The sequence below is a fragment of the Scaptodrosophila lebanonensis genome, unplaced genomic scaffold (assembly GCF_003285725.1).
Source record: "Scaptodrosophila lebanonensis strain 11010-0011.00,11010-0021.00 unplaced genomic scaffold, SlebRS2 tig00000129-arrow-arrow-pilon, whole genome shotgun sequence".
NCBI classification, from domain to species: Eukaryota; Metazoa; Arthropoda; class Insecta; order Diptera; family Drosophilidae; genus Scaptodrosophila; species Scaptodrosophila lebanonensis.
In genome coordinates, this window is record NW_022060583.1 from 1,244,665 (window position 1) to 1,270,548 (window position 25,884).

Here is a 25,884-nt window from a genome sequence, read left to right on the forward strand (position 1 = left end):
ACGACGACCGCCCCGGCCACACTCATCTGTACCTTTTGTAAACGACGTCTGCAGTCGATGAACGCGCTCAGGCGGCACATTGCCTCACGGCACTCGGAAATACAGACCAAGGAGTACGAGTGCTTCATTTGCATGAAGAACTTCAAGACCAAGTGGTCCCTTTCCACCCACAATTCCCGATTCCATCGCGACGTCCGACTCAGCAAAGAGCTGCCCAAATTTGAATATGTGGACTCATTAAATTAAGGGGGAGAAAATGGCAATTAGGAAGTAGAGCTAGCCCATTAGGAATTGATTTGTTTTGTGGCTGTAGATATTGTTGCCCTATATCGTGTACCGCCGATATTCCATATTAATGTTAGTGTTATGTCAATCAGTATTTAGAGCTGAATCAGTGTCAGTCGTACTTATGTTCAAGCCCCAAACTAGTTGTAAGCAGCCCCCCTGACGTCTGGCAGTTTGTATTTTATTTAAATATATAGCATCATTTAGAATAATTAACAATGCATCCTAATTTACCGATGTATTTGACAAAATTATATGACAAATATTTTGTTTTGATATTTTTTACATCCTCTACTCTCTCGTTTGATTTTTCTTTAATTTACAGCTGATCTGCGATTCAGGAAAATATTGATTATAAAAAGCGCTCAATTGACGGAGAAAATCGCAATCACAAATAAAACTATATATAATTTATTGAAAATGTTGCGTTATTCCTAAAGCTGTTCACGTTCAATATAATATTCCTTACTCTAATGCTACGAATATAAGCATTATGTTCCCTATATGTTCGAGTTACGCCCTTGTTGGTTAAACATTGGGTAACAAATGTATGACGCGTCTGTCTGTATGAACACCCAGAACTTTTTAACCAGCATGGCTAGGGACACCAAACTTGTCATGAAGACTTGTCTTCTTCATATGCAGAACAAGTTTGTTTTAAACCATACATAGTCTCATTATTTTATATTGCTGCCATACGAAAAATCGGTACAAACATCAATCTTATCACTAAAAACACTGTTGTTTATTACTATATTGTAACTAAAATTAGTTTATAGAAGTATTCTATGGTTTGATGGTTATGATGTTCTAAACACCACATAAGTACTTTGTTTATTAGGACACCGGATGGATAAAGGGTGTTCAAAAGTCGCATTGCTCGTTCACTTGCTTGGCGTATTGAAATATGAGTAAGTGTTTCGGATGGTTTTTGGGCATACCTAGAAAATCGTTACAATTGTGATTAAATCTGCTTGTTTGAACTATTTTTAAAGTTACTTTTCGAAATGTTAACCCATCCGCTATCCTTCTCTTTCTTTTAACCTCAATAGTTTCTACTAGAAACAATGTTTTCAGCTTCAATGGGGAAAGCTACGCTTCGTGGAATAGCAGTCTGCCTGAAATTCAGGATTATCCTGAATAATAGCATTTCTCGTGCCTAAACATACTACATGAATTCGCACTAACCTTCTAGTATTCCTCTTCTAGTATAAAGACTTCCAACAGATGAGGGGAATTTGAGACGCACATACTGTTTTTTGTAACCTAACTGTAGCATTGGTTTTATTTGGAATTGAAAAGATCGGCGCATATAAATTCATTAACATACTATTGGTGTACACAAAATAAAAATAGTATACGTTTTTTCGCAGGCCAAAGAAGAGAGAATGTTGCATTTGTAAATAGAGACGAGGCGATCGCCACCAGTTGGGTGCGCTTTAAAATGTTTCCAGGCCAGGCAGCTGGAACTTGCTGCTGAACTCGATGACGCGTTCGTGCAAGTCCTCCACTTTCTCCTTAATGTTGTCGCTCTCATGCAGCACATTGGCGAAATCGGCCAGCTTGGGACTGCCCGACTCCTTGACCGCTTCAGCAGCAATCTTGAGCGCTTCATCAATGAACTTGACCACCTGGTCAATATCCTTTTCAACGAGACCGCGCGTGGTCAGAGCGGGTGTGCCGAGACGAATACCCGATGGGTTCAGTGCCGATTTGTCTCCGGGCACCGTATTCTTGTTGCAGGCAATGCCGATTTCCTCGAGTATCAGTTCTGCCTTTGCGCCTGTCAAGCCCGCCTTGCGGACATCGACCAATACGAGATGGACATCAGTGCCACCAGTGGCCACATTATAGCCCAGATCTATCAGCCCCTTGCACAGAGCCTTGGCGTTCTTGATTACCTGTGCCTGGTATACTTTGAATTCAGGAGACTTGGCCTGCTTGAAGGCTGTTGCAATGCCTGCGACCGCATTGTTGTGCGGTCCACCTTGCAGTGCTGGGAACACGGCCTGATTGATGCGCTCCTCCAGATCGTACATGATTTTATCGCCATTGGGTTTGCAGCCGCGCACACCCTTGCGGTAGAAGATGACGCCGGCGCGTGGCCCGCGCAGCGTCTTGTGCGTGGTTGTTGTTACAATGTCCGCAAATTCGAAAGGTGAGGGAATCAACTCGGCGGCTACTAGGCCAGCCACGTGCGCCATATCGGCCATTAAATAGGCGCCAACCTGATCACAGATCTTGCGGAAACGCTCATAGTCCAGCAGACGGGAGTAACAAGAAATGCCGGCAATAATGATCTGAGGGCGGAACGTCTTGGCAGCCTCCTCCAACTTATCGTAATCGATGATGCCAGTCTGGGGATTCACCTTATAGGGCATGCTTTCGAAGTAGATGGACGTGGCTGAGATGCGCTTGTTTGGTGTGAAGAAGCCATGCGTCAAATGGCCACCATCGGGAAGATCTAGACCCATGATACGATCGTGCGGACGACAGACGCCCGTGTAGGCTGCAAAATTGGCCGGCGATCCCGAATAAGGTTGCACATTGACGCCCCACTCATCCTTATTGAGATTGAACAAGTGGAGGCCGCGACTCTGAGCCATGCACTCGATCTGATCAATGAACTCATTGCCGCCATAGTATCTATCAATGTGTTAATATCGATCATACCGGGATGCTCATAAGAATTGAGAACCGTTGCTTACCGCTTGCCGGGATAGCCCTCCGAGTATTTATTGGTCAAGCAAGAGCCCAAACTCTCCAAGACTGCCACAGAGGTGAAGTTCTCGCTGGCAATCATTTCGAGACCTTCGCGCTGACGTTGTTTCTCCTTCTTGATGATCTCGGCCAGCTCGGGATCGCTCTCCTCCAGAGGAGTTTGCAGCATTTTCATGTCCGCCATATTCTTCTGTTTGAATTAAATTGAGACAAACAAAAATCTTAATCTTACAATATTTCAATGGTAAGGTAATGTGGATCGTGCGCTAATCTCGCGCGGCATTCGCACTCGACTACGATTCTATGTGCAATGAACTGCTATGATCGTGCATCGATTGCTGGTGGGCTTGGCCCTGAGCTATCGATCTGGCTGACGCAAGATCGTATAACAACAACATGTTTGTGTCTACGGCTTTTCGCTGTGGAAAAATTTGTTGATGTCTCTGTACGTATTTATAGTCTGCAAAAATCGCAAAAAGTTCAATGGGTTCAGCTGGTATTGGAAAAATGCTACTGATACTATACTAGGGGTTCGTGTTTGTCTTTTATCGCCGCCTAGAGATTAAGCCACTAAGGCGGACATTGGCGTCGAACGTAAATGCAAATCAATATACATATGTATGTATGTACTATACATACATGCTATATGTGTATCAAAAATGTGAATGATCGAGAACCGTTTGGGCTTGACGACGATTTCTGTTTTCGATTAGATTGTGCCAGTTTTTTCATTTGTTTGTTTCAATTTAACTTTACGTGTGCATTGGTCAGCGACGATTATGTCACAAAATTAGATGATACACATATTGGTGTTGCTCTCGGAATCGGGACCCCACGCAGCTCATCTATTTGTGTAGAGCTTATCGCGAAAACAAGCTGATCAGGCCGAGAGTTCAAACGTATTCGATAAGCTACATTTGTATATGGCGTTTTATGAAAATGCCTATGAAGCTGCTACAGACATACTATACATACATATGTACATATGTATATGGAAAGATTCTTTCCAGAAAGACATCTAAAAGGGGTGGAGGAGTATACTACTATAACATAAAGAATGAGACGTGGCAGACCTTCCGAAAGAGTATATCTGAAGATCGGATATGGTATATCAGCAATTTTTGGCTACAATTTTGGAGTCTATGTATTTTAAACATGCATATGTATGCAGTGAAAACTCTCTTTTTGTCCGCCCAAGGGGAGTGTCCGCTTAAGGGGATACTTAAATACTTTACACACCGATCGAATGTTTTAGAAAAAGTGTCTGCCGAAGAGACTGTCCAGATAAAAGAGGTGTTCATTAAGGGAGTTTCCACTGTATATGTATATAGATTTCTGCTGGCTTCTAATCAGCGTTGGCTTACTTTTAGCTAAAAGTTGAATTTTGCAATTGCGGTTGGCAATAATCTTAATTGAATTGCAGAGCCCCCTCTCCACCAAAAAAACACACATCTAAGTAAATACACATGCATGTTTGTATGTACATATGTACAAATGTATAGTCCATTATAAGCTTTAGTGCATTGTGGCAAAATTTGATTTTTGTTGATACAGCCAGTCTGGGAAATCCAAGTAGGCAGAAAATAAACAGGCATGGGGTTTCAGCTTTGGTGTCGAATTAGCAAACTTGTTCTTAGACATGCATACACATTTACATACATACATATGTATGTATGTACATACACGTGTATGTTTTTTCAGTTTAATTGGAAGGCAAACACTCCATTCTTTTCCATAAATCTTATCTTCTATAACCAGTAACACCATTCTTTCATTCTAGTTCGGCTGTGTTTTTAAATAATCAAATTTTTAGCACATACATACATACATCTGTACGTTAATACGCACTTACATACAGACAGACATAATTTATACGTTCTAATTCAAGGTCAGATATCACAACAATGCCAAAAAGGCGAATGTGTACACAAAACAAGCTGCCGGCTCACGCCTACAGTACTGTTCAAGCAGGGCTGAAAGCACGTGTTTATGGCGATCAAGCTTTTTATGCAAAAATCCACAGCATGCGTAGTTTGGTTTTAGCAATTCAGTATTGCAGTATTTAAATGCTTAAATTAAACTTAAGGAGCACACATTCCAATTATGTATTTAAGTTCACTTTCTTCCAACAACAATACGTACCGATTTTGTATCGCCGCACGCCGACTGTGAAAACCGTCTGATTGCAAACGGCAACGCTAATGATGTCGAGAGCGGCGCTGGAGAGAGCAGCGCAGCTGATGTCGATCGTGGCGCTGTTGAGAACATGTGTTGTTGTTGTTTTTGGACATTGTTAAGGCAGTTAACTGTTGTGTGTCTCAGTTGGGAACGGTTGTTGTCTTGGCTTAAACATTGTTGCAGCTTTCTGGGCAGAAGAGCTCGTGTGTGCATCATGATGGCTACGTGAGCGTGAGTTTCTTAGCCTATGAGCTGCGACGTCGACGTGTGCTCTACGAAACTGAAATGAAAAATAAAATTAATAATTTAACAAATATAACCGAAAAGGTCCACACAACTTACAATCAGTGCTGCTGCTTTCGCTGATATCTTCCAGCGCTATGCTGTTGACTCTTGGTTGTTGTTGTTGCTGTTGTTTTGGGATCGAAATCGTAAACAGGGGCAGGGGCAGTCAAAGCAAGCGCATCGACAGCGACGTCTTGGAGCGCCCTCGGTCTGTTCCAGCTCTATAGCTCTCTCCGGCGATGATGGCGCCGATAAACCGTGACCTGTTGCATGCATGTGTTTGTGTGTGTGTGGGTTTGCACGCTGATAAGCCTCGGATGTACATTTTATGCTGTAAATCGAAATACTCGCCTCGATTTCTTAGACACTTGGACAGAATACAGCCGACCGCGATCGCTAATAGACAAATGTTGGCGACTAAGGTGCGACAACAACAACAACAAAGGTGCGCTGGCCAGTCAGCTGTGCAAAGTGTGTGGGTTTGTTGTTCTTGGCTGCACAGATGGCGCTTCTGTACTACGATTTGCATTTGATTGCGAATTTTGTAAATACGTTTAGACCAAAACTTAAATGTTTACTTGCAGACTAGTTAAACGAACAATTTTGAAATCTGACTAATTTTAAAACGTAAATTTATAAAATTGATGAAAAGGTATTTTTTTATTTTCAAAAACATGTGTGGCAGCACTAACGAAACACTAATCCGCAAAAAGCTCTGGCAACAACGGACAACAACGGAGACTATTATTGTTTCAGTTAAAATTTTTGCAACACATGCGTCGCTACACAACATTTTTCAAGTGTAAGCATGCAAAAATATATGTACACGCTTACATTGCTCGAAATTGATAAAAATGTAAGAACATTGTACTTTATGCGTCAATACAACGTCCCATTTGTTTGGCGCGCAACTCAACTGCCTTTTAAATCGCGGTGATGGCTGTCGGTATGCCTTGCACATATAAATAAGCATGTATGGAGTATACCAAAATTTCATTCTGCACTACTCGGACCCACGCTAAAATGAAGAAATAATACAATATCGCAAACAATACAATATGTATTTTCAATGCTGCAGTAACCAGCTGTACATCTTAGACATACGTCTGGCAACGCCAACTAGAGATGGGCATGATGTAGATTTATAACAAATATGCGTGCAAGTTTTTTTTCGTCAACTGATTTAAATATGTATCAGATTAATATATCTACATATCTAATAGTATATTCAACATATTATTGTAGATATATATGTGCATATATTATAAATTTTGGTTTTCTTAATAAATTTGTTCTTGTCAAATATACATTGCTTTTATTAGTTTAATGACTACTATTGAAAGAACTTCTATTAAACCTAGCGATTTTATTTAAGGCAATTATGATGCTGTTGATCTACCAGCACGACTTCATATATAAAATTGGGTATATTTTGTTTTACTTATTAGATTATGTCTTATTTTGTATTCGATTTTGTATACTATCTGCACTATCCTAAAATGAAATATTTTTATTATCGTTCAGAAAAAAAGCATTCGCCGGCGTGCGTCGTCGTGAAAACAACGAAACCGCTTCCATCTCCAGCGTCGACAACAGCAGCAACAACACGCTAGTGTTTCTCAGCTGTTTGGCTGCTGGCAGTCTTTGCTGTCGTCAGTTGAAAATCAACTGCGATGCCGGTCGTGTGTGCGTAGCTTCGCCGTCGGGTGCTCTATATTACCGTTAATTCTGTTTTCAATGGAAAAAAGCGCGCGCTCTTTTCCATTTAAAATTCATGAATAACTTTTTTTTTGGTATTGGTGTTTCCACGACAAATAAAGAAATGCAAGCGCAGGTCTAAATATATGAATGAATATGTGTATGACGAATTACAAAGTAGCTGCGTGCGCGTTTTCATAATATATTGAAGGGAAACAAAAACAATAATAAAAATAACTGTTCGAACAAGTTCATAAAGGAAGGTGACAACAAATTACACACACACACATACAAATATGTATTTAATGTGCTAAAAAGACACGCAAAATGTGAAACAATAACAAGAAACGCCACAACAATAAAAACAAGAACACAGAAGTGGTAGCTGTGAGCGTTTTTATTTTTAGCTAAAAAAGTTTTGCCAGTTGTTTTGTTTTTGTTTTATATCACTGTTTTGTTGTTGTTACTGCTGGCGTTTCGTCCATTTTGTGTTTATTTGTTTTGTTTTTGTTATTTTTTTGCAAGTGCATGCCTGTTAAAAAAAGAAATATTACGATAAATTCCGTTGTTCTCGCTGAAGGTTTCCGGGTTTGTTGACTTTTCTGTTGCGCCTCCGCGCTCTCGCGCGAGTCTTTGAACGTCAACAGTTGTTAAAATTGAAATTGGCTTTCAAAATTGCAATATAATATAAAACAACAAAAACAAAAATCAACAACTTAATAATTTCTGACAGGAAGTGTTTTTTATGATATGAAAATATTTGTGTTTCAATTTTTTTCTTCATTTTTTTTTATAGTTGAAGCAAAAACCGCAAACAAATTGCACACAAATTCTATCATAGAGTAAAAAAAACCCCACATAACAGATACAAAAAAATAAATAAAAAAACAAGAGACAAATTTCCAAAGTACAGCAAATTTAATGAAATTGCTAGCTACTGAAGTTAAATTAAATTCGTGCGGGCGTCACACAAAAAGCGAGTGAATTGTACACATACACACATACTATATATACACGCACGCTAAAAATTTTCTCCTGCAAAGGTGAGTTGGTAATTAATTTGTATGCAATAACAAAAAAAACCAAAAAACAAGAAAAAGTTTGGCAGCTTTTCACATTTTTCTTTCCATGAACAGCCGATTTCGTTGTTGTTGCTGTTGTTGTTATGGGTGTTTTAACTTACCTTTTAGGTTTGTTCGTCAATTATGAGCTATCAGCATTTCCGCCTTTGCACATAAAAATGAGCAAAGTAATTTGCAATTTACAGTTTTTTATGCAATTCATTTTTACAACAACATTTTTTGCTTTTAGTTGTTTTTTTTTTCCACAATGTAAATAATTTTAATTATAAAATAAAAAGGCAAGCACAACACACACATACACACACATACACACACATACACACACACACGGTACAGCAATAAAAATGGCAACACGAAAAAAGAAACTAAAATTAAAATTGCAAATCGCAAATCGCATTCGTTGGCAGTTGTTGTGCTTCTTTGTTTTTGTCCGCAGTTTTATTAGAGTTTTGTTTTCATAACGACATTCGTGTGTGCGCCGCACAGTGGGCGGCTGTCGCTTTGCTGTCGAGGCTGGCGTCGGCAAAGGCGCTAGCGTTGGCGCTGACGCTGACGTCGACTGCTACCAATGCTCATGCATGGCTCTCAGTATTCGCACTTGTATGTATGTATGTATGTATGGGTGTTGGTCATATATACACAAAGCTTTGGCGTCGACCGCGTACTTTCAATTATTTCGGTCAAAATTCAAGTTCATTGCCCAAAACAGCAACAGCAAACCGTAACAACAACAACAATAACAACTGTTTCAAACTGCATTTGCCGTTGTTAACAGTTATCTTACCAACAATAAAAAAACAACAGCAGTTGTGTTCCTGCAACTGACTTTAAATCTAATTATGTATATTAGTTAATCTACATATTACAAATCTAAACCAGTTGATCGAACGGGCATTTAAAATAATAATTTGGCCAAATTATTGGCTATCAGAAAAAGGACCAGACTTCGGTTTGATTTCTTTTCAACAAATATTCTGACTGTGTCTGGCGAAGTTTGAAGATCTTCTATGATCTGTTCATGACTGTTCGATAAGATCGACTCATTACAAATTTATTTAGGTTGCACAAATTTCAATAATATTAGGAGAACCTCATGTCATATCTATATACATATGTATGTATATAAAACAGTTTGTCCAGACTGACTGACTGATTGGTGATCAACGCACAGCCCAAACGGTAAAAGCTAGGAAGCTGAAATTTGGGCTCAAGTATCCTATCATAGGGTAGGTGCGCACTAAGATTTTTGCAAATTCGAGCTCCAAAGGGGAAAACAAGCTCCAAAGTTTGTTTGAAAAATCCACATTTTTTAACCGATTGACTTAAAACTTGGTTTCTAGAATCAATAAAAGGATACAAATAAAACTGCATACTCGGCTTCTTCTTGGAGACTGAATTATTGGGGCTTTAAGCCCAAAACTCCAAAGGGGGTAAACTAGCTCCAAAGTTTTTTCCACCAATCAACTTCAAATTCGGTTTTTATAATCTATAAAAGAATGCAAAAAGAAACTGCATACTCGGTTTTTCGAAATTTTTGTTGGAGCTTGAATTATTGGGGCTTTAATATTTATTCACTTTTTCAAATGAAAAGTTTGATATAAATTTTCTCCGATCGATTTCAAATTTGGGTAATGTAAACTGAGTAACTATAGTAAATCTACAACTTTGCATTCAGGGATTTTCAAAATATAGAAATACGGGTTTCGCTTTACAAATGCAGGCAGAACAAACAACAAAAAATGCATATCAAACAGTTGGGGACAACTTAGTATACATACACACACACACACACACACATACATACAAGCAGCTGTTCGTGTAGCTGCGTGCAAACGATTCAAATAGCCAAAGCAAAATGTGAGACACTAATGTGTGAATGTATGTTCACATGTATGTAATATGTATGTATGTAAGAAATGTTAATTAAAAACTATTTAACATTTTGAAAAGTAATTTTTTCTTTGTTTAGTACACTTGGCATTAGGGTTTAATACTTTTGTTTTCGTTTTTGCTTTTGCACCCCCACTTTCTCGATGTTAGGGATTTCTAAATTGTATGAACTCTAAAAAAAAATATAGCCAACATGATATCTGCCCGTGCTGTTGTTGTTATTGTTTCTGTTTTTTTCTAAATTCTGTATTCTAACAAAAGCATAAACACTTGGCCCATGCAACTGCAAATTTATGTTGATGTGTTAAATATTCGTTGTTTAAATATTTGTAATATATTTGAAATAAAAAGATTTTAACTAAAAAAACAATTTCAAATTGTTTTTCTTGAAATGGGTACAAGGTATTAGCAATTCATTATTCTTTCCTTTGGTAATATAGGACCATGTTCCATACTAGAGTTCTAATGAAACTTGGCAGATTATGCATTAGATTATTGATTAGATATCAATAAATTAAAGAATAGTTCCAATTTATGCTAAGTCATATATGGCAACAATAAATTTGGATTGAAAGTCGATTTCATCAGAAAAATTCATTTCGTAGGTATTGTATAGTTTTGTCCAAAAAACCAAGTACAGTAAAAACAATCTTTTTCAGTTATACAAGTATATAGCTAATTAGCCGGTATCTGTCATACATGATTGCGTTTTGATAATAAGCGTTATTTTCGTTTACGATATCGTTACCAAGCCTGATAATTTTACCTTTTTGGTGCTTACTATATGTTCAGAATTCTCAGTAAGATCATTGCATTATACATATCAAGAAAACGGTGCAAAAATCATCCTTACTAGCAAAAACCTTTTATCCGTTAACATATATGTATATTGTTAAAATAGTATCGTATCTTGTTTTGAAGATGCATTTGAGGGTTTTTACTATGAGAAACAAGCGCTTGAAGCAGGATTTTGGCATTCGAAACATTTGGGCAGTACCTGGATTAGTTCTTCTTCTTGAGGCCAATTAAAGAATTATTCAGGAGATCTCATTGCAAGCATTTATTCCATTTTCAATACAATATTAAAAAAATTGTGATCAGAGTTGTGGGTATAACCTGTCTAATCGTTCCACCATCCTCCGGCACCGCCACCACCACGACCGCCAGCACCACCACCGTTCCAGCCACCACCGCCGCCGCTGGAACCGTGGTTTACAGTGTAATCATATTCAGCTGGTGGGCCCCAGGCATTGGCACCGCCGCCAGCTCCTTTCCAACCACCGCCGCCGCCGCCAGCACCACCAGCTCCTTTCCAGCCACCGCCGCCGCCGCCAGCACCACCAGCTCCTTGCCAGCCACCGCCGCCGCCGCCGCCCTTTTGCCAGCCACTGGAACCACCAGAGCTGCGCGACACATGTGAGGTTGCTCCTCCTCCATATCCTCCTCCTCCAAAGCCACCTCCCCCATAGCCACCTCCACCACCACCACCACCACGACCGCCTTGGCCGCCAATGTGCACTTTGGTGTTTCCATGCGACTGCGAGACATGCGAGGTGAGTCCTGCGCCAATGCCACCACCACCGAAGCCGCCGCCGCCGCCACCACCACCACCACCTGGCAAATAGCCACCACCGCCACCGCCGCCTCTATTGCCGGCGTATGCGACGGCTACGGTCGCAAGGATGCAAACAAAAAGCTGAAAATAAAACGATCGTTAGCTTGAATTTTAGATCCTGTTCCAATCGGGCACTACACACCTTCATCTTCACTTGTTTCGGATTTGTCTTGTAGCTCACAGATCTGAGTACCTGACGGGTATGATACTTCAAGCTCGGTATGGCCACAATTTATACCAAAAATTGATTCTGCCCACTGCTTTGGAGTGCTGTGACTAATGATGTTTTGGTGCTGCCGGCTACTTTTTTTCTTTTTTTTTTTTGGTTAGCTACTAGCGCCAATTGATAGCGAAAAAAATATCGAGGAATGGCTTGATGTGGTTGTTGGTCTTGTTGTTGTTATTTTAGTTTAACCAATTAAAACATCGTGCTCAATTATGATCATCATTAGAGCTCTTTTACTTTGCTTTGTCATCTTTTGGAGCCGTGCTTCCATTTCCTGCTCGACTATGGTATACTCGGTAGATAGCGACGTGGCTTCTAAATTTAGCCTTCACACAAACTCTTTGATTTGCTGGGCCAATCAATTAAGCCACGCTTATCGCCGATTAATCGCGTTTCGGCGCAACTCAAGGGCCAACTGTCCCCAGTGGCATAGCCCTTGGACACAGAGTGTGGCTTTACTATTTGTTTATTAATTCGAAACTCTGTAAAAACACGTACGCCGGGGTGTCTGTGGAAACTGGAAGGCAATATCTTAAAGCAAATATTTACTATGGATATCCCAAGTCTATAAATTCACTTTTTGGTTTCGCCGTAAAGCGCGCTATAAAATTTGTGTATTTCAGTTATAGAAATGAAATCTTAGATACAGCGAATCGGACCACGATTCCGCACATCTACCATAGAAAACCTGTCTTTCTTTCTATAGTAGTGATTATTTAATGTAGAGGTAATAAAAATAAGTTGCGACAGGACCGAAATGATGCCACAAATCGAATGATTATAGTTCAGCCCTGCAGACTGGGATCATCAAGAAGCAGAGAACGCTCAAACGAACTCGTTTTATTTTGTTGGTGACAAAAGTAGTTGTTTGAAGTACTAGAGCACAAAACGACTTTAGAACTTAAAGAAGAACATAATTAAATTCAAGTCAGCTTTTCTTCTGAGTATTTTTTGTTCAACTCTCAGTGATGACAACTAATTGAAAACATCAGCATTACATAAACAAATAAGAAGAAAAACAGCGACAAATTCAGAAATCTTACCGATTACGTATTTGACAGTATTAGATGCTGGCTCTTTCTCCACATTTATTATACTTTATTTAAGAAATACTTTTTAATTTCGTTCCGTAAATGGTGAATGGCGTATAGATCTAGACCGGCTGATGAGATCACAGAACAGAACTTTTATCAGAAACTGATATTGTTAGATGCACTTACTAGCTTGTTGATAAGTCCAAAACCCTTCTGCTTTGTCGGAATTCCCTCAGAGCGGTGTATTGGACAAACACCATGCCTAGAAATACACCCAAGGAATATTTGGTAATCGTATATTTATAGTGTTCTACACAAATATGTAACTTGAGTTTGTATTCTAATCCAATGGATTGAAGTAATCCCAAACTTATCTGCTGAATACCATTCCATTCCATGCATAAACATGATTCTTTGTTAAGAGTTTATTTTGCTTTTACTTGTAATTAAAAGATCCAAGCAACTGAACCTTAGCGATATTGTTTGTGTAAGCAAATAGCAAAAAAATAATCAAATTCTGCGTTCTACGTACTATATGTAATGATATACAAGTAGAGAGTAACTGAATACTTTCCCGATAGTTCGTGTTCTTTGTTGTTGTTTTATTTTTCATTTATTTACGTTGAAACTGATGGGGTTGTGTTGGTATTCTATTTTTTTTTTCCAAGAAGTTGAGCCTTTCTGCCTCATAATGCAGAATTATTCGCTTTGATAGTAACGTTTATTTATAATTACAAAAAAAGGGAGAACAAAAATAAAATAAATATAGCAGACAGTCGGAGAAAAAATTTAATAAAATAAACAACAGAGTACAGCCATACATACATGCATACATATATATGTACATATACACGTATACGAAGCTATTGTTGTGTATGCACAACAACAACAACAATAACAATATTAATAACGAAAGCTATAAACACGTTAGGCAAATTTCCCTGATAACTTGAAGAGCAAGGCGCAAAAATAGCAACAACTGAAAAATCAACAACTATATACATACATATATCTGGATATACTACAAATTATACATACATACTTGTATGTATAGTATATATAAAACTACAGATTGTAAAAAAAGGTTAAATCAAATCAGTGGCGACTACAAAAGATAAAAACTATTTCCGTCGCATAAAAACGAACACAGTAACAATAACAAAAGCAAAAATAATTGGTAAATCAAAAAACAAAACAAAAACAAAAAAAATATGCGTGCTGTGAACGTCAAAGAAAAAAGTCCATACATACATACATACATCCATATTAGTACATACATACATGTATACATACATATAGTATGTATGTATGTATGTATTCACCCCTTAAGCCTTCTTCATTTAATTTTATCAGTTTGATAGACGTGCGCCCAAAGAAGGGCCGTGCACATACAACAAAAGTATTGAAAGGGAAAAAAAACCAAAAAAAAAGTGAATTACATTTTTAAGCAAATGAAAATAACATAAATAATCAGAGAAAAAAAGAAGGTTGTGAGATAGCAAATAACGAGTATATGGCGGCGAGGAAAAAAAACGTTGGCTATTTTTATACAATTAACCAACAAAATAAATAAATAACAAAACGAAAAAAAAAAACTTGCGCACAGTCGCATTCACATAACAGACCAAATAAAGAACAAAAGCAAAGTACAGATATATGAGCACATAAAACGAACGCAAAAATTGAATTAAAATTATGAATCACAAAACGGTTTTGTGGTCGGTCGGCTGGCTTCAATTTTTTTCTTCATGATTTTTTTTTTTTTTTTTTTTTTTTTGAATATGCTTTCGCTTTCCACAAACAATCAACAAAGAACCAAAACAATCAAAGGCATTATAAATACGAGTACCTTCAAAATTCCCTTTTCCCCATAAATAAATAAATGTACATTAGTATTGAAAATAGAAACCCAAAGCCCGCCTGGATCTCTTTTGTGAATAATTGATAAATAAATATGGGATTACAGATATGATCTACTAGCAGCTCAATATTTCAAAAATATACCTATTGGGTCTCTTTTGTGAGTAATTGATAAATAGCTATAGGATTATAAAAATGGCGAACTTATACCGCAAGCTAATAAGCAACTGACTTTGTCTTAGCTTTTACTTTTGAAAATGAATGAAAAATGACTCTATGTGTTCTCCAACTTTTAATTATTAATCTAAGCCTAGTGCACTATCTAGTACTAGTCCTACTATTCCATAAACCGAGTGCTCGACACCAACCTTCGACACGGCTCAAAATTATGCAAATTTTCAGCTCCATTGTGTTTTTACCAGGTTCCATACGAATCCAACAAAATATCGCCAATATACATACATATGTATGTATAGTATGTATGTATAGTATGTATATGAAAAATATGTATGAAAAAGTGAATACTTTCAGATTTATTTCAATCTTTACTTTTGAGATTGCAAATAACATATAATTACTGTGCTGTTATCATCTACTGATAAATATATTTAATTGCTTATAAATTAAGATAATTTATTTCAAATATTAAAAGCCTGGGAAAGGCTTCTTTCAATTAGCAGAACAAATAATTATATATTACATATATAAAAATCATGCCAACTTAGCGATAGAACCATGAACAATATATGTACACCATATTCTCAAGTCCTCTCCATTACTTTCCAACCACAGCAACAATTTCAACAAGAGAGATCGCTGCAGTCGAGCAAGTCCGACAGTGAAATACCCTGTACCAAAAAAGAGGAAGAAAAAGGCGAACTTGTTGCTGCAGTTTGTGGGGGTTGTACTGGCGAGAATTTGTTTCGCTAATAACTTTTCTTAGAATCGGCCGAATTTTAAACAACAGTAGATAATTATACAAGTATATTAATTATGTGTGCAAAGTTTGGTTTAGGTAGCATTTGAAATGTGGACGCTATTGACGAAATTCTGTAGCGGGGGAAGGGGCGGAAAATTCCAAAAAATAAAATAAACTCGTCCTAGGAGATCTGGATTGGTTATTCTAGCTTTTGTAGTTCCTGAGATCCTTGCGTTCACCCAGACGAACGGACGGACATGTCTAGATCGATTTCTCTCGTCATGCTGATTCAGAATATATATATAGTACTTTATGGGGTCGGAGATGCTTCCTTCTGCATGTTACATACTTTGCACAAACCTAATATACCCTTTTTACCCTACGGGTACAGGGTATAAAAATATAAGATGTGTGTAAAAGTGTATTCAATGCTATGTTTGGGCTTAAGAACTATCCCCCTTATCTTAGAAGCAGAAAAATTGCTTCCCTGAACGTTCTTTGTTTATTTCTGATCGACTTTACACCTTTAAGTACAGAAAAATCTATATAAATATTTGTTTAAATACTCTTGCAGAGGCCAATATCAGATACATAGTGTTGACTCTGATAATTGTAGAGCCCAGGAAGCGGCGTAAAGGTGTCTTTATGTTCGCGTTTCTATACAAACAATCAAGCAACTAAATTATATACGTGTATGTAGATGGAATAGGATCAATCGCCGAACTTGACAATAAACTGCAATGCCTTCACTGTCTCTGAAGCCATCCTAATCAGATTTAGCATTCTGCAGCTTAATACAATTAGACAACATATGTATACTTGTATGTACATATGTATGTTGTGTTTGAATCAAATTAAAATCTTGTACCATTAAATATTTCAAGGAAGGGGCACCCGACGTTAGCTTTTCTACTTGCTATACCAATTACTCGAAGGCTAAAAAAGGTATACAGGTATAAGGCTTGTGAAAAGTCTGCAACATAAAGTATATATTCTTATTGAACATGACGAAAGAAATCGATCTATCCGACCCAATATTATTCAAATCTGCTATGTAGATTCTCCTAATCTCTAGGCAAGACGAGCTTATATTTTTCTTACACCAGTACTACGCCCTAATTTTTTTTTTAATAACAGGGCACTTGTTATTTGGCTGTGTCCCTTTTGTTTATGAATAGAAAGGGTATTACATATGGCAAGGGTATGATATACTTCGGCTATCCGCAGTCAAGAGTGAGGAAGTACATACGTGGTTTTTATTTGTATTGTTGTTGCAATTTTGCATTCAATTTTCGTTTGTTATTAATTAAATGTTCATTTTTTCCTAGATACTATGTATGTGTTTTGTGTGAGTGTGTGTATATGTGCATATAATTTAAAGGCATGATTATAATGAAAAAAAAAAAACCTTGCTAGATAAGGGCGCCATAAAAATTAATCAAAATTTCATAGAAACAAAACAAGAAAGGAATGCTAAAGTCGAGCAGGCTCAACTCTTAAATACCCTGTACCACCCCACAAAAAAGTAATTTAATTAATTAATTAATTAAATTAAATTAATTAACTAAATTAATTTAATTAATTAACTAAATATTAACTAATTAAATATAAAATATTCCATGCATGCATACATACATTTACATTTACATCAGAATCGTGCCTTATGCGTGTTTGTGTACTTGTACATATGTATGTATGTGTGCATTGGGCCTGGTTATATGGCTATAACTTTCTTTCCGATCATTTTATCATAATGAAACTTGGTATACGGATATATAATTACTAACCTAATGTGACTACCAAATTTTAGCTCAAAATTCCAAGAATTACGGGAGTTATAGAAAATCAGTAATAGGGGCGGAGTGGGGGGGCGGATCAGAAAAAATTAACAAACTCGTCCTTTCTCGGTCTCAGGAGAATCTGTATACCAAGTTTGGTTATTCTAGCTCTTATACTTTCGGAGATCCTTGCGTTCATACAGACAGACAGACAGACGGACAGACAGACGGACAGACGGACAGACGGACATGGCTATATCGACTCGGCTTGTCATGCTGATCAAGAATATATATACTTTGTGGGGTCTACCAAGCCTCCTTCTGTGTGTTCCATGTGCACTCGCACAAAACTAATATACCCTTGTACCCTTTGGGTACAGGGTATAATGAAAAGATTGTGTAAAATATAAGTACTGGGCTTGCTTATTCAATTTTCTGTGAAAGATAGTGTGAATTATTGAAAAAAAATCGTTACCCATTTTTAAAAAGAATTTCAATGTATTCATTGCCATTATAAATTCGGATTCCCTGCATCTTATCAAAGGTAATCAAACAAGCCTTTTCAAATTCAATTCCACTTAAATTTTTGGCGTGCTGACAACATGATTTCTTTGGAACAGTTTTAGTTCTAAGAATGGTATCGATGTATCAAGTTTTTTTTTTTTTTTGGAAATCATAGAACTAGTTTAACAATGCAATGAATACAGCTGGTGCTATAAAACAGAAAGACACCCAATAAGAATTCCTTGTGAATAGTAGACTGAATTAGTTCGCCAATATCTTGAAAGGTCTAAGGTACTAAGGCCAATTACTTGCTTAACTATTTAGAGATACCTTAGGCTCTATCTGGCCTCAGCGTTTTAGTCTGTGTAATATTCCTGAAAGCATTTTTGAGTTGTCTTCATACGTGATATATTAGTCTCGTACGACAAAGTTCCTGGGTAAGAGAATGGTCAGTGGAAGACAGTTTCTTCCTCTTTCTCATCTTATGCAGTTTCTGCAGAAGCTCTTTTGTAGTTCGTCAAAAAGGATCTTAGGATCTATTATAATCTAATCTCTCTATGAAATACGCTTTTAGATGAAATTGTGCTTGGAATATTTAGAGTGTTTTCAGTTTTGCGGTAGCATGTGTAGCTGTGCCATTACAAAAATCATGGCTAAAATGGCAATAAGTCGATAACTGTTGGCAAGAAATCTTTTAAATAAAGTGCCTGCAAAAAATATATACATATATATATATTAAAGAATGGAAGGACGCAAAGAAAACATACATACTACAGATATTAAACTGAAAAACCAACCAAACACATAGCCAGCAAAATAAAGTCAAGTTAACAGTAACAAAAAAAACGTTTAATTTTTTTGCCAGATATTTACCCCCTTTTTCCCCAGTTTTCTACTGGGAGCCGTTGCTTCGTTTAGCTCTCCCAACCCCTCTGCTCGTCACTCTCCGCTCCCTGCTCCCTGCCCCCTGCTCTCCGCTCACCCTTCACTGGCGCTCGTTTCACTGTTGCTCGTTTTTGCCTTTTTCGCGCGATGCGAAGTGGCAGCAAAAAACTATATGAGCTGAAAAAAGCGGCAACAGCAGCAACTCAAGTTGGCTGGCAGCAGACAAGGTTGGGGCGCCAGGGGAGCGGTGGCTACAAAAAAACTTCATTTATATTTTGCACAGAACAAAATGTGTGGAAGTGATAGCGAGCGGGGCAGAGAAACAGGGAGCTGACCATTTTTTGTTGTTGTTGTATATAAACGAACTTACAAATTATATAAGTGCAGATATGTTGTAACTTACACACACATCTGGACAAAACATTAGGTACACGCTAATGAATTATGAAAAAATCCACTCCTCTTTCAGTTTACTTAACAGTAAACATAAAATAAATCTTTTTAACTTTTAACAAATCCACTCCGCTTTCAGTTAACTTAACAGTAAACATAAAAGAAATCTTTTTAACTTTTATTTAAATGATTTCAAATATTAAATCTGTTTAATATTTAATTTAAGGAATTTTGAACAAATCCACTCCGCTTTCAGTTTACTTAACAGTAAACATAAAATAAATCTTTTTAACTTTTATTTAAATGTATTCAAATAATAAATCTGTTTAATATTTAATTTAAGGAATTTTGAACAAATCCACTCCGCTTTCAGTTTACTTAACAGTAAACATAAAAGAAATCTTTTCAACTTTTATTTAAATGATTGAAATATGAAATCTGTTTATTTTTATTTTAAGGAATTATGAAAAAATCCACTCCGCTTTCAGTTTACTTAACAGTAAACATAAAAGAGATATTTTAAACTTTTTTTTAAATCAATTCATAACAAATCAAGGTCAAATTAATAAATACAGTACAATTCAAATAATCCACAAAATGAAAACTTCACTAATCTCCAATTATAATTAATAATCAGTTATTCGATATATCGTCCCCATAACCGTACCGTAAAAATTGTTACAAGTGCGAACAACTTTATGCAATGGCCTATTTAATGTTCTTATTATTTTGTCCATATGTGTACATATGTGCACAAGTATTTAATATATGTACAATAAAATTAAATAAAAAATACATACACAGCACGATGTGTACATACCAACTGCCATACTGTACTACTTGCATTTACACTCACACATCCATACCAAAAAAGATACATACATATGCATAAGAAAGGGCGCAGCTACAGCTCTGAGAACTATTCGTGATAGATGTTTGTGCAAAATATATCCCAAAAGCTTAGACCACATCTTGTCCCGAAGTATGTTCTGAATTTTGAAAACTTTTTTAGACTAAATCCAGTTTGGTTTCGATCCAAAAGAGAGGTCCCACGAATGGACAGAAAACTTCTTAAGTCTTTTTCTTCTTCTTCTTCTTGTATAAATTATCTTATTTTTACACTGCCGGTCAGTCAAGAGTCCCTGTATTCAGAACCATTAATTTGAGCACCATGAGATAGAAAACATTAATTTTTTCGTGAAGAATTAAGAATTAATGAACCCAATACGACTATCAAGTAATATACTCTTGAAATGAAACTGAAATAAGATCTACATCCCTTTTTAATGTGTGTTGGTTTATAACATCCATTAGGAGGAATGGTAGACCAAATGTTATAATCATTCATGATGAACGCAATGAAACTTTAATTAAAAAACTTTCCTTTATTAAAATATTGGATCCAAATTGGGGCGGAGCAGACCCCACAAAGTCTATATATTTTCTTCAGTAGCATTACAAGTGTATATCAAAATTTGCCTTCTTCCCGTTTAGGAATTTATTCCTTAACTTCCATTTTTACTGAGCTCTCGTATTACTATTACAAACTTACTGTTAACGAATAATAATAATACAAGTACTTATTAAGATTACACGATACACGATTGCACCGCTCTAAGGCTTAGCGTTGGAACTTCGACCAACTATTCTCAGAAGTTGGTGTATTCTCATCAAAAAATACAAAAAGTCATCAAAAGTTGTATTTGAAATCAGTCGTATGTTAAATTATGTTAATTAATTTAATTTAATTTTAAAGACTCAAATTTATAGATATTGAATATTTAATTGCACATTTTTTGGAAATACTTCAAATTTTCCGCCTTACTGTTAAGTATTGTCAAGATATTTGAATCTAAATTTTGTTTTTTAACACTTATAGGTTAGGTGTGTTTCTTTCCTAACTCAGTTCTTTTCTGCTTCAATATTTTTGTAGTTTTTGTTTTTGTATATCTGTAACTTATATTTATCTGTTCTCAGGCATTACATATGCATATACATTTGTGGAGTGGGAAAGTCATGCTTCTCCGAGCATATGTTTTTGGGTGATTTTCCAAATATCGCTAAACCGCTACTACTTTAACTACTTTTACTTTAATTCCAAAATTTAATTATTGTTTGTGATTTAGAAAGGTTTACAAATACCATTAGTTTTGGGAGATTTGGATTCTGCAGTATCTAGAATTGGAGTTATCCAGTTTCTTAGCTCCCTCTTTAAAGCGAGATTGAGGTCTTCATATAGAGTATAACTAATAAATATTTTTCTGAGAACTGGGTAGTTTCATTTGCAATCGGTACTGAATTGTTTTGTTATGTTATATAATTAAATTATTTCTACTAGTGTATCGGCTGTGCAAAAAGCACCAGAAAAAGTCCATAATATACAAATTTACAGACAAAGCAGCCACCCATACTATATTCCCATTTATGTAGGTACGTACACCTTCGTATGTATGTATGTATGTATGTGTGTATATGTATATTAAGTTATGTATGTGTGGCCACATTACCCAAAGAGTAAATCACTTTTGAACAAGAAGCTTGTGTCAGAATGGGAAATATCTCAATATTCACTTCAAGTTTCGGTTTCGTCTTTTGTGTTATTTTCTGCTTCTTTTTTTTTGTATGTTTTATATTTTGTTTGCTTCCTTCTCTTCTTTTTTGTATGCGCACACCCAGTCATTTGGCGGGCACCATGCACGTCTGTTCCTTAGCCGTGTACAACATGTGGTATGAGTGATAAGTCCTTCGACGTTGTCTTTTGCAAATGTGAACAATTTTTATAAAAATACGAACCACACACACACAAAAAAAATGCCAATAAACGAAGCAAAACGGCAACGTAATAAATTACAAAGTCAACAACTCAAAAAAAGAAGGGGAAAACAAAAACGCCAGAAAGGAACACAACAATAATAGCAAGAACAACAACATTTTGAAAAAAGTAAGAAAAAAACGAAGCAAAAAATTCGCATTTCAAGGAGACGTAATGGCTGGCATATCCTATCCGTAGCATGCTGCCTATATGGACGCCATTATTAACTTTTTGGTGCTGTTTTGCTTACACCTATTATTACTTTTTCCCTCTGTGTCGTAATTTTAAATTCGTCCATAATGATGATACAGGGAATCGAAACAAAATCGAATCTACGTACGTGTCTAAATGATAATAGAACTTTAAGTATTAAGCAAAGAACATTTCAGGAAAGCTTCTGTTAATAGTATTTTGTTCTTGTTTATGTATCTCTTGAATCTAAATGTATCTAAATAAAGTAAGAGATTCAATTAAATTGTTTTACCAGTTAACCAGTTTAATATCAGTCAACCATTTGAAATATAACATTTTCATTTTTATATTACGTTGATTATTTTTGCGATCCATGGACTATATTCTTTCAATGTAAGTATCATTTGATTTTCTTCTAGACTTCTGGGCTGAAGTCGTTTGAGCTTCCATTGCATTCAATTTTGTGCGCCCATTAATTGATTGAATTACTAGTGTTTCTCATTGTTTTAATTTAGAAAATGGGAACAGGTTCGACTATATGTGTTTGATCTAGAGATATCTATTAAAATAATTCAACGGAAATTTTGAATATCTGTGTTTAATGCATCAACCAATTATTTGTAGTTTTTAGAAGAACTATCTATATATATAATCAGTATTCATAGTAAGCTGAAAGCATTACAAATTTTGATCAATAAAATTATTTTTATAAAATTCGAAAGATGTCCATCCTTCATCTAGGAGTTGGTCAGAAGGTTAAAATCTGGTTAAGTCAGGTTAATTCTTGCAGAGTATTTCTCCGGATATTTTTCTTAACAATTTCAAATTATTTGCTTTTATCCAACATGTTAATTTTCATTGTTAAGCTGTTCAGTTTTGATAATTTTTGTTGTTAATATTTGAATTATTTTTAGATAAAGATAAACGCCAAAAACTATTGAATACGAGTAATTGGTATATTGTTTTTTTTTATGCCTTTAGTTTGATCCGCAATTAAAGTATATAACAGCAGACTTAATTGAACTTTTGTTTGTGTTATTTTAGGCTCAGTTATAAAACGATTTAATCCCTTACTTCAATAGAGACAATCCTTTCATATGTTTTATTTCATAATGAAAACTTGAAAGCCCTTTTCCATCAAATCAATCCCTTGCAAAATTGGATAGCTTTATACGTTTTGTCTGTTTAAAATGTATAGCTATGTCTGTTTGCCTTCCATTTCCATCATTGTAGAGATACTTATGTGTAGAAGTGAAAGTAAGATCAGTATTTTAGAAATATGTCAAGAAGAAATCTCTGATATTTTCACAGCTTTGTGTTAAATTCACAGCTGGACTGCATTTCTGTATTCAAAACGTGTTGTGTCTGTGGGGACTTGAATTATTTATTTTTCATTAAAAAAGTACATAGGTAGTTTTATTTTTAACATCAAGCTTTTCTATAAAATGTTGCTAAGTATGATATCTACTCATTTACGAGTATACATATATATAGTAGAAACGTTATCTAGCTCGTTCTGACATGTGAAAGGTGTCGGAATTGCCATGAAATACTTACAAAGGTAATTAAGTTATGAGTTTTGAAAAATGCTAACTTATGTATGTGGAGCCTAGAGGCTTGTCTTCTCTCTGTTATCAGCATGACTAAACCCTCATGGAATTATACATAGTCTCAGCGATTGTACAATTTAAAATACAAATTTTTACGACTTTTTTTGTTTTTGTTTTTGCCTCTCATAGTGTAATCAACAAACTCAAACAGCAACAACATTCATTATATAGATGAAGCTGGCATGAAAATGCTTGGGGTTTCACAAAACAAAGAGTGTAGTACGGAAAAAAAAAACTCGAAATGAAAAAGAAAACATGAAAACAAAATACAGCACGACAACAACAACAACAAAAATAACAACAAAGAAAAAACGTCGAAAGATATTGCAAAAAGCGGCAAAGTAACTTGGTCTGGCCACACATCGTATAGCCGGGGGTTTGGGGGCGTGCGTTGAGGGTCAGCGGCAGCAGCAGCAGCAGCGAAGCTGGGGTGACGGGCAATGGATGGAGAGACGGATGGACCGACAAACAGTTAGTTAGTTTTGCTGTTTCTGTCGCTGTCGCTGTCGCAGTCGCTGCCGCTGTTGTTCTAGCTGGCATTTTGTCTAACACATAAAAATAATAATAAAGTTTACATTAGGCGCAAAAAAAGATAAATAATAATAGTTAACTAAAAAAGAGCAACAACAGAAAAACGCGGACAGATATAAAAAGCGGGCGGACGTGTACAGACAGTCAGACAGACAGACAGACAGACAGACAAATGAACAGATGAACAAATGAACAGTCAAACACTGGGCGACACTTGCCTTAGAATCTTGGCAGCAAGAACAAGTTGAGCGCAACTAGGAGCGTTTAGTAATATGAGTTAAGTATCCAAAGCTGAGGGTAACGCACTTGCAGCTTCAAGATACAAACCACACACACACACACACACACGCACGCGGAGTCAAAGCGAAAAAAATGAATACAAAACGACGACAATTTTCTTGATGAATGTGCGCATTGCCCTTTCGAAACTGTTCGAGTCGCCAATAGACTTAACGATACGAGAGAGTAGGATGGAGAGATAGTGAGAAAGAGAGAGAGAGAGAGAGAGAGCGAGAATGGGTGGGAGGCGGTCACGTTCAGGAGGTCGCCTGCCTTTAAGAGGCACCTCCCGTAATATTGGTCGTCAGCTATGCTATATGCAGTAACTTAGTTTTTCTTATTCTTATCTTGAATTTCTTTTTGACTTGTTCTTCTTTTGTTTGCCTGTTTTTCCTGCTGTTTCTCGTTGCGCCAAAAAGCTACACAAAAAGTGCGTCCCTTGCCCACTTGGGTGAGGCTACTGCACAAAAGCAGCTTTTCCCCCATCCTTCTGGGTCGCCATTTGTTTTTTCCCGGCTGCTGCTAGAACACATTCCTTGAACAGATTCCTCGCCCAAAGCACAACCTTTTCCAATCCGTAAGACCCACTTAGGTTTACCACAAAGCGGTCAACGAGCGAGTGCAATGGGAAGGCTGTATCTAGAATTCGGTAATTCGCCTTCCGTAGTACATTTCATCGTTCGAAATCTGTAGAACTGTCTGCGGTGAAATAAATTCTTCGGTCACCTTCTGTTCCTTGCAGACCAACAATAAATTATTTCCCATTTATCTTATTTAGATGCACAACCGTCTTCGGGTTTTGTGGTTAGATTAAATTTTCTCTTATCACTCTTACTCTTTGCAGAAATCTCTCTCTCTATCTCTGTCTCTGTACTGTTTAAGCACGGCTCTTCATAACCGTATCCGAGGAAATATTTGACCACATACGGCTTTAAGTCCGGGGTATTACTGGTCGGAAGACAATTAAATCCCCCCAACCTATCGGTGGCTTTAAACGACATTAATGTATTTTTTTTTTAGAATATTTTTGAGGCTTTCTTATCTCTTGAGTTGAAAATATAACGACAGGCCATATTTGTTGACGTAATAATTTTAAAAATGCTGTAC

General features: G+C 36.5%; 3 protein-coding genes across 3 annotated transcripts in view; 1 reads left to right on the top strand and 2 right to left on the bottom strand.

Annotated features, from left to right (window-relative positions):
* Positions 1 to 1,538: 1,538 nt before the first annotated feature.
* On the bottom strand, positions 1,539 to 5,728 carry LOC115628808 (serine hydroxymethyltransferase, cytosolic). Its single transcript, XM_030525028.1, has 4 exons — positions 5,527 to 5,728; positions 5,149 to 5,464; positions 2,994 to 3,196; positions 1,539 to 2,931 (listed from the first exon to the last, which is right to left on the bottom strand). The coding sequence occupies exons 2-4, from the start codon at positions 5,398 to 5,400 to the stop codon at positions 1,725 to 1,727; spliced, it is 1,662 nt and encodes a 553-aa protein (XP_030380888.1). The 5' UTR covers positions 5,401 to 5,464; positions 5,527 to 5,728; the 3' UTR covers positions 1,539 to 1,724.
* Positions 5,729 to 7,161: 1,433 nt separating this feature from the next.
* LOC115628897 (sex determination protein fruitless) overlaps positions 7,162 to 25,884 on the top strand; it is a 39,872-nt gene continuing 21,149 nt past the window's right edge. The window contains exons 1-2 of the mRNA XM_030525156.1: positions 7,162 to 7,303; positions 7,964 to 8,210. The gene's annotated coding sequence lies outside the window, so the exon portion shown is untranslated. The remainder of the gene's footprint in view (positions 7,304 to 7,963; positions 8,211 to 25,884) is intronic.
* LOC115628947 (glycine-rich protein DOT1) lies at positions 11,260 to 11,902 on the bottom strand. The gene is made up of 2 exons (XM_030525222.1): positions 11,897 to 11,902; positions 11,260 to 11,835 (listed from the first exon to the last, which is right to left on the bottom strand). The coding sequence occupies exons 1-2, from the start codon at positions 11,900 to 11,902 to the stop codon at positions 11,260 to 11,262; spliced, it is 582 nt and encodes a 193-aa protein (XP_030381082.1).

Excerpts from the sequence above, each read along its gene's own strand:
- LOC115628808 (XM_030525028.1), bottom strand. The coding sequence starts at position 5,400 with ATGATGCACACACGAGCTCTTCTGCCCAGAAAGCTGCAACAATGTTTA. Across the intron at positions 3,197-5,148 it reads CGTGCGGCGATACAAAATCG|AAGAATATGGCGGACATGAA; the intron begins GTACGTATTGTT and ends TAATTCAAACAG. Across the intron at positions 2,932-2,993 it reads GAGGGCTATCCCGGCAAGCG|ATACTATGGCGGCAATGAGT; the intron begins GTAAGCAACGGT and ends ACACATTGATAG.